The sequence below is a fragment of the Juglans microcarpa x Juglans regia genome, chromosome 3D, assembly GCF_004785595.1.
Source record: "Juglans microcarpa x Juglans regia isolate MS1-56 chromosome 3D, Jm3101_v1.0, whole genome shotgun sequence".
In the NCBI taxonomy this organism is placed as follows: Eukaryota; Viridiplantae; Streptophyta; class Magnoliopsida; order Fagales; family Juglandaceae; genus Juglans; species Juglans microcarpa x Juglans regia.
The window spans coordinates 24,509,346-24,519,132 of record NC_054598.1 but is presented as its reverse complement, the minus strand read 5'-3'; the positions used below and the strand labels follow the sequence as shown (position 1 = coordinate 24,519,132).

General features: G+C 37.1%; 2 protein-coding genes across 2 annotated transcripts; both read left to right on the top strand.

Annotated features, from left to right (window-relative positions):
* The first annotated feature begins 2,535 nt into the window (after window positions 1-2,535).
* On the top strand, window positions 2,536-7,370 carry LOC121255167. Its single transcript, XM_041155442.1, has 2 exons — window positions 2,536-2,778; window positions 6,915-7,370. Exons 1-2 carry the CDS (start codon window positions 2,536-2,538, stop codon window positions 7,368-7,370), a joined length of 699 nt encoding a protein of 232 aa, XP_041011376.1.
* Window positions 7,371-7,742: 372 nt separating this feature from the next.
* On the top strand, window positions 7,743-9,575 carry LOC121256416 (pentatricopeptide repeat-containing protein At2g15690, mitochondrial). Its single transcript, XM_041157210.1, has one exon. The coding sequence runs from the start codon at window positions 7,748-7,750 to the stop codon at window positions 9,365-9,367; it is 1,620 nt and encodes a 539-aa protein (XP_041013144.1). The 5' UTR covers window positions 7,743-7,747; the 3' UTR covers window positions 9,368-9,575.
* The last annotated feature ends 212 nt before the right edge of the window (window positions 9,576-9,787 follow it).

Sequence of the window (9,787 nt, the reverse complement as noted above, 5' to 3'; positions counted from 1 at the left end):
AATGTTAATGATAAGGCATTCAGATCAACTCTGACAAAGGTTTGGAACTCAGACGGATGGCTACAATAGATTCCTGGTGGAGTTTCAAAATCTCTCTAACAAAGAGAAAGTCATGCATGGTAGACCTTGGTCCTTCGATAGACACTTGGTTAGTCTCTAGGGTTTTGAAGGCAGTTTGTCACCTAATGAAGTTCAATTCAAGTCGGAACCTTTTTGGGTATAATTACACAATCTCCCATTTGCTACAATGGCAGACTAGAGGAGATGGGCAAGCTTAATGGATCAGGGATGGATAAATTTCTTACGGTGGAGGTTGATCAGGAAGGACTTAGGTGGGGCAAGTTTTTAGAATTCGAGTAAAAGTTGATATCTTAGGGCCTCTAATTTGTGGACGCCTATTAAATATTGTTGATAAACAGATATGGATCAACTTTAAGTATAAAAGGTTGCCAAACTTCTGTTTCAATGTGGTAATTTGAACCACAAGGATAGAAAGTGCCCTAAGCAGAATTTGGGAACCTAGGCTCAAGCACAATATGGCCAATGGATGTGTGTTGTGCAAGTGATCCTTTCGAGCACTTTGGCTAAAAACTATGGTGGTACATTAGACTTTACTAGTCAAGCTTCTCGCGAGTAGGGAAGATCCGATGAGGAAGATAGTAGAAGCACCGAGAAAGGAAATGATAGTTAGATTGAAAAAGATCATGCGCAATCAAATGATAATGGTGGAGTTGATATGGCATATCCTTTAACTTATTCCCTAAATGACAGATCCCTGGCAAGAGAGAGGGCAGACTTGCCTTACATAGCTGACAATGCCCAAACTCAAGTAAGTCAACTATCTCCCACTTTTAATCTGCATGCTACTATTGATAAGGAAGTTGTGGAGGATATTCCTTTCCTTATGGACTTAAAATCAGAGATTCTAATCTAACTGCTTTCTTAGAATACCTTCCTTATATATCCTTGCTAAAAAGATCAATTCTTTATCCCCATCAAAACATATTTCCTCTCCTACTAAGCTCATTAGAGTATCTACGTGGAAAAGGAAAGCAAGAGGCAGTTCTAATACTCATGATGTAATGATTAATCTGTCTAATGATGCCCCAATTGAGAAGCGTAAGAAGAGACCAGTGGCTTCTAATTCTGAGAACTTGTTGAACAAGCCAATTTGCAAGTAACAAAAACCCAGCTCACTCCTGCAAGGAGCCTAACTCAAGTTGATTTGGTGGAGGTCGCTTTGCAGCCTCACCATCAACAATGAATTGCCTTAGTTGGAATTATTGGGAGCTTGGGAACTCTCGGCCAATTCATGAACTTCACCTGCTGGTGAAATTTAAGAGCCCACATTTGGTTTTTCTTATTGAGACTAAATGTTGTAGAGAAAAAATGGAACAGATAAGAAATAAACTTGGTTTTGATAGTTGTTTTGTTGTCAATAGTAAAGGATGGTGTGGGGGTTAGATCTTCTATGGAATTCTAATTTGGCCGTGGATTTGGATTCTTTTACTAATTGGCACATTTCAGCATGGATCGCCTATCTTGTAGGGGGTGAATGGCTTTTTACAGGATTCTATGGAAACCTACTACCACAAAAAGAAATGACAGTTGGAATCTACTTCAAGCACTAAAGCCTCAAGTGAGTATACCTTGGTTATGTGCATGGGATTTTAATGAAATCCTCAAACAAAATGAGAACTTTGGTGTTGCCAAAAGGCCTTATAAATAGATTGACAGCTTTAGAACAACTTTAGAGATTTGTCATCTAAATCATCTCGGTTATCTGGGGGATACTTTCACATGGAAGAACGATAGAGATGGTGATGCCTTTACAGAGGAGGGGAGTGATCGAACCTTTGGTAACTCTGCATGGATTAATATTTTTAAAGATCACTCTATGTACAATCTAGTTGTGAACTGCTCAAACCACATTCAAATCCTTATCTCACTACAAAGTCATTCCTTCAACAAGCATAAAGAGAGAATTTTTAGATATGAGGCTAGCTAGTTTAATATAAAAGATTGCTATACAGTTGTTCAGGATTCTTGGAATGTTGCTACCAGCTCCTCGAATAATTTGCTACAGCTACAAAAGGTTTAAAAAGTTGTCAGATGAGGCCCAAACAGTGGAGTAAAGACATGCATAGAAACGAAAGCAAGCTTATCAAATCAAAGATTGAAATGCTGAGTATGCGACAAGAGACCAACAAGGGCCATCTTAATAATGATATCAAAAGCTTGTAGAAAGAAATTGATTGTTTACTTGAATAGAAGGATACTAAGTGGAAGCAAAGAGCCAAACAAGCTTGGCTAAATGATGGAGATAGAAACAGTAAATGTTTTCACAAATGTGCTAGTCAGAGGAGAAAGACCAACACTATCCACAAGATTACAACTGAAGATGGTCAGGTAACAACAATGTCTTGGAAGGTCAATAGCATGTTTCAGAGGTATTTCATTGATCTTTCCTCAACTTTCAATCCAACAGAAATAGATACTTGTTTGGAATCATTAAAACCTTCAATAACATAAGAAATGAATGTTGGTCTTACCAAAGAGTTCACTGTGGCAGAGACTAAAGAAGTTATTTTCCATATGAATCCACTAGGATCTCTTGGTCCTTATGGCTTTCGTGCATCTTTCTATCAAAACCACTTGGAGATAGTAGGACCTGGAGTGAGTGCTGTTGTTTTAGAGGTTCTAAATAAAGGGAAATGGTCTGATAGCCTAAATGACACTTATATCACTCTTATTCCGAAGTCCAAATCTCCCTTAAAGGTTACTGAATTCAGACCTATTAGCTTTTTTTTTTTTATTTATTTATAAAATCATTGCAAAAATATTGAATAACAGGTTAAAGGCTACTCTCCCTAACATCATCTGACCTACCTAGAGTGCCTTTGTGTCAGTAGACTCATAACTGATAATGTAGTAGTGGCCTTTGAATCCATGTGTTCGCATAAAAATACATTTGCAAGTGCACAAAATCGTAACAAGTAGTAAAGTGTTTTAAAGAAAACGGATATTGAACCCACATTGAATAATTATGTGATTGAGTATTGAAATTGACTAAATTAATTACTATTTAGAAAATCGAATTTTGAAGAGTGAATTATCTAAATTAAACTGAAGAAAAGAATATTATAATTAAGATTTTTAAATAATAAGAATAGATTTAGAGCATTTGACTTCACATAACAAATCCCACACAATTTATTCTTTCTTGTTATAGAATCCAAATTATCCCAAGTTGATGATAAAAATCCCTCAACTATTCAATATTTTCTCTCGAACAATACCAAAAATATCTCCAACTAATAACTCCATATCTCTATGTGAATTTAACTAATTGGAGACTTATTAAGTTTTTTGGATTTCTTGAAAGTCACACTAATCACAGTAAAGCATCTCTACTTTTGCTCAACTAATGGTGTTTAATCCTAGAACTTTAATCATAAATTACTTCTCGGTCTCATTGTGATTCAATAGATCGAACAATAGTTAGCTAGAAAATTGCAAGTATTAAGGATAAGGAATAAACACTCAATCATGGAAATATTGAAAATAAAATAACTTGGAATATACACTGTGTGTTCAATGCTAGGCTACATCAAAACTCTAGAAAATAAAATTAGTTCATAATGAAATTAAAAAAAAAAAGAATAAAACTGGTGTTCTTCGTTGGAGTCAGTTGATGAAGCATGCGGCTCTCACCTTTGCTCCCCCAGATCTACCTCCTTAAAATAAACACAACTAATAAACTCTGGACTATCGAAACCTAAACTCAGACTCTCTAAAACTCAAAACTAAAACTAAGATTAAGAACCAAGACTTCATATTCATCCCACAGGTCGAGATTAAATAGATGTCGAAATTTAAATCTGGAAACAAGATAACTACGGCTACAATCTAGGCTAAAAATTTAGAAAATAATTTTTAAAAATAGATGTTAATATAAAAGGCCAAGAATAACAAAATTATCCAAAACTGAAGATTCGGTGATATACGGCTTGAATTGCGGAGTTCGGGAGGATTTGGTCGCTAATAGATTGATTTCAGAACTTGGATTTGGTGGTCATCAGCAGATTGATCCCGATCGGGAGGAATTATCCCACTAGGTAAATGTTGTGTGCGCTGAACATAACTGGCGTGGAGGTCACAAAGACCAGACGCCCTCTCCTCGCCTATCGAGTGGAAAAACTCCCGACCGAGGTGAAAGACTCCTCTCGCATTTTCTAGTTATTGCCCACGATGTCGTTTAGGTTGGTCTTTTAAGTTGGTCATCAGACTAGTCGCTCAATCTAACCGCTTAGAACCTTGTCATCAAGTCTTCGCGCCTTCTGGTTGCTAGCTTCCTTACCTACTGAGAGGTATGTCTTCTCGCCTTTTCTAGTTGTTGCCCATGGGACAAGGCTCCTTGCCCAAATCCTATCAGCTATCTTCAGATCTCGCTGCCTCTCATTGGTCTGGATCCGTAGTCTCTTCTTTTGCACCAAAATGCTCTCTTTTTGCACTAAATCTTCTCATTCCTTCAACTCCAAGAAAATAAATAAAAATATGTAGAAATAACATAAAATCAATAGTATTGAAGGAAAAATGACACTTTTTATAAATAAAAGAGTGATAAAATATCATAAAAATAACACTTATCAAATACCCTCAAACTTAAACATTGCTCGCCCTCGAGTAAGAAAAAAAAAAGACAATTAAAACAAGTATTGGTTTGATTCACAAAATTTATTGCCTCAAAGATTGTCTAAAGTCTGTAATTCAAATGAATCATTCAAGTCCAAAAGTTAATTCAAAACTCAATTTCACCGTATTATCCATCCCCACATTCATGCATACCCATCATTCTCATTTCATCATTAGCTCCCCGGATAGTTTTATGCAAACAAGTAAATAAATAATAGATCTCTAAAAACTCCATAGGCTTGCTTTTCAAATCACTCTCCACTAATGTAGAACAGAAACTATTACTAGGGATCAATAGATCTTTATCAAGCTTGTAATATAAAGTTAGGGTGATGGCTACAAAGAAAATGTAGGATTCAAACAAAATAAGAGAACTTAAGTTTGAATATCAACAAAATAAATAGAGCATTCTCACTTCTAACACAAACATCTCTTCTCAAGCATTGTAAATATCTTAACATACCTCTCTATATTACACTTTCAAGTGTCTCTCTCTTTACCCCTCTATTCGGTAGGTCAGACATTTTTTTTTTTCTGTGTGGATATATTCCATGCTTTTTTGACTGCCTTATAGATGACTCTCGTCGGCCTTTTCTTGTTGGACACACAGTTAACGAATTGACTCTTCACACCCCCAAACTTATGATTTTGATAATATTGCTATACTTAACTTGTAGACCTTTTACCTCTCTTGCCTTTCAAGCTCTTTTGAGTATGTGATTTTATGTAAACTTAGTTTTCTTGAAAGGTAAGGAAATCAGTGTTTAAACTCAAATAGGGTAAGGAATATGATGTTTACAAGAAAGAAAACTATAAGGCCAAAATATATTTGAATAAAGCTCAAAGAGGCGACTATAGATAAAGATAATAAACATGTAAGCTTAAAAGGCTCAATCGGTCCAAAAAATGCCTTAATCATTTCCCCAGTAATATTCTGTCTAGGATTTCGCCTCGAGTGTAATCAAAAAAGTTCTAGAGTAAGTTGAGATCATATAAATTCATAAAATTCACATTAAATTTCTCTAGGTACTCAAAATAATTAATAATCATAAGAAGCATTCATTGAACATAGAAAATATCAAATTAAGTAAGATCAAGTAAAGAATTAACAACTAGACTTAAGCAATGAGAATTTTTCCTAAAAATTATAATCAATCATAGGCCTTTTATTTATCAAACCATACTGTTTTTATCATCGTCATTTTAATTATTATTATTATTTTTAGAAAATAATATCCTCATTCCCTTGCTGCACTTTTGCTCGAAGCAAAATACTTCCCAACAACTACTTTCTTAAAAGCAAAAATGGGCAGTAATTCTTCCTACATATGGCAAACCTTCTTAGCTGTAAGACCTCTTCTTGAATAAGGTCTTTTGTGGATAATTGGCAATGTAGAAGCAATAAGCATTTGGACTAATAAGTGACTTCCTCAAGAAATCACTTTTAAACCCTAAAGTTCAATCAGATTTCTGCAAGCTAATAGTAAGGTCTCAACTCTGATAGACACAGATACAAATAAGTGGAATAAGTCTCTGGTGGATGTCATTTTTTTAAAAGATGAAGTTGACCTCATCAAAAAGATTCATTTAAGCACCTACGACAGACCTAACAAGTTGATTTGGAGATGTACAAACACGTCTATATACTGTCAAGAGTGTCTATCATCTTAGTGGAGAACTACAGGATCATGCAGAAGGCCAATCTGCAAGACAAAGAATGCAAAATGGACAAAAATATGGCACCTGAAGATTCCTAATGCTAACAAAACATTCTTATGGAGAGCATGTCTAGATGCCCTTCCCACAACAGCTAATATGTTCAGAAGAAATGTAGTAGGACAATCCAGAGTGTCCATTTTGCAAGCAAGGCTCTGAAACAGTGGAGCATGCATTGTGGGAATGCACCTTAGCTCATGATGTATGGGGGCAGTGTATAACTAGAATTCAAAAGTGTGGGACTCAGAGCCAGGCCTTTAAGGATTTATTGGAGAAAATGTATGATGTGTTAAACAAGGAAGACATGGAGGAATTTGATGTTGTTTCTTAGAAAATATAGAAGAGGGAGGAATGACTCTATCTTTAAGGATACTTTCACAGATCCTTCCACTTTAGTGCAGCAATCTAGGATCTTACTAGCTAAACTTAGACAAATCAAAGCATCTACTACAAGCACTAGAATAGAATTTGATCTAAATGAGGATTGTGAGGCCTCTCCCTAGGGATTTTTCAAGCTTAACTTGGATGCTGCTCTAAGTAAGGTTCACTACAAGGTTGGTATTAGTGTTATTATTCGTGATTGGGAGGGAAAAATTAGGGCAACATTGAGGATGAAGAGGGATCTTTTCTTGAATCCTTTCCTAGCAGAAGTTGTTGCTGTTGCTGCTCTTCATGCCACATTGTTTTGCCAAGACGTGGGCTTCAAATATATAATCCTAGAAGGGGATGCATTACAGGGAGTCCAGGGGATCCAAAATTCTGCTGAGGTTGGGACTAGCACATGCATGATTATGGCAGATACAAGATCAATGTTGGCTAATTTTGATTCCTGGTCAGTGCAACACATTGAGAGGAATAAGAACAAAGCTGCTCATGCTCTAGGAAAAGAAGCCCTTGATATACTGAATACTATAATTGTAATGGAGAAAATTCTTCAATGTATTCTTTCTCTATTATAGAGTTTATGAATAAAGCAATGTTGCTTATAAAAGAAAAACAAAAAAGAGAAGCGTTATTCCTTTTCATCTTAGTAGCTTTACTTATCTATCAGTATCTAATAAATTTAACACTGGTCCCATATTTAATACTAATGCATTTTAATACGAGATTGTTGAATAATAACAATTTCATAGTTAAACATTTTAGGTTGCATTTGAGTAATGAGATATTTTTAAATATTTTACGATTAATAATAAAAAAAATAATGAATAGTAGTAAATAAGAATAAAATAATATATAAAAAATAAAAATAAAATAATAAATAATAATAAAATATTCTGATAACCATGCCCAAACTACGCATTAACCTTAAAAATCGTGACAGGATCATTAATAAATGTCCCCCACAAAAAAACACGGATTTCGCTCACACCATCTTGCTTGGGGTTTTTCTCACGGACTGCGTTTAGGGTTTTGTACATTTTACCTCATTCAGCTCCAAATAATGGCGTTGCTCATGGCCATCCGGCGGGCCCGAGGCCGAATAGAATCCTCTTTCTTCAAGGTACGCCTAGCAAACCCTTCTCATTTCACCTTCAATCGCAGCAGCAACAACAATCAAACCCTAAGCACATCAGCAATCCCAGATGACTATCATAGGCCCTCCCCACCACCGCAACAGCAGCAGCAGAAAGCTCCGTTTAGGGGCTTTCAGAACCAGGGACAGTTTAAACCAAGTTTTCAGCAACCCAGGGCCCCAAAACAATGGAACAATCTAAACCAAGGTTATCCACCGGTCCAAAATCCTAATCAGTGGACCCAACGAGTCCAAAGCCCTAACCGAGACCAGGTTGTTGAGGACCAAACCCCGGTTTCTTCTCCGCCTCCACCTTCGATTGAAGACCTCAGTCGGTTTTGCGAAACGGGGAAGGTTAAGGAAGCTATTGAACTGATGGAGCAAGGGGTTAAAGCTGATTGGAACTGCTTCCATAGGTTGTTTGACCATTGTGCCGAATCAAAATCTTATGAGTATGCAAAAAAGGTTCATGATTTATTGTTACAGTCGACTTGTCGGGGTGATCTTCAGTTGAACAATAAGGTGATTGAAATGTATGGGAAATGTGGAGGCATGACGGATGCGCGGAGAGTGTTTGATCATATGCCTGATCGGGATATGCAGTCTTGGCATTTGATGATCAATGGGTATGCGGATAATGCGTTGGGTGATGATGGGTTGCATTTGTTTGAGCAGATGAGGCAGCTTGGTTTGAAACCCACTGGGGAGACTTTTCTCGCAGTCTTTTCGTCATGTGCCAGTGCGGATGCCGTGGAGGAAGCATTTATACATTTTAAGTCAATGAAGGATGAGTGTGGAATCGATCCAGGGTTTGAGCATTATATGGGGCTTCTAGGTGTACTTGGGAAGTGTGGGCATCTTAATGAAGCAGAGGAGCTGATAGAGGGACTTCCGTTTGAGCCCATGGCAGAGGTTTGGGAGACTTTGAGGAATTATGCTCGGATTCATGGAGATGTTGATCTTGAAGACCGGACTGAGGAGTTGATGGTTGCTCTTGATCCATCAAAGGCTGTTGCTAACAAGATCCCTACCCCTCCACCCAAAAAGCGCACTGTAATCAGCATGCTTGATGGGAAGAATAGGATCAGTGAATTTCGAAACCCAGCTCTCTACAAGGATGATGAAAAGCTGAAGGCATCCATTGGGATGAAAGAAGCCGGTTATGTGCCGGACACGAGATATGTTCTTCATGACATCGATCAAGAGGCCAAGGAGCAGGCCTTGCTGTACCATAGTGAGCGTTTGGCAATTGCATATGGTCTGATCAGTACTCCAGCAAGGACGCCTCTTAGGATCATCAAGAACCTCCGTATCTGCGGTGACTGTCATAATGCCATCAAGATCATGTCCAAGATCGTTGGGAGGGAACTAATTGTTAGGGACAATAAACGGTTTCATCATTTCAAAGATGGCAAATGTTCGTGTGGGGATTACTGGTGATGTCCGTGAAACATTGAACTTTTACAACAGACATCTTCCGAGATTTTCTTTCCAGTTTCTATTTGTTGTGCGCAGTGCTAAAATTACCAAGCTATGTAGTGGTGTGGACAGAAAATCCAGTGATACTATCTGTGGGAGGTGAACCATCAATTGCTATGTAATGTGCCTTCTGTTTATTTTGACGTTGAATCAAGTATTTGATAAAATATGTCTTGCACCTTTTCTTTTTTCCCAACGAAACGTATATGTTTATGTTCAAGATGGGCTTCAAGGGTATTAACAAAAGCTTTCGAGATTATATTGTTAATTCTTGTTAATCTTTTAGTCGGGATGTTCTATTTAGCTTTAGGACATAGACTGCAATTTGCAGGGCATAGAGACTCAATTTTTGAGGTAGAAAATATGAACGGAAATTCTTTA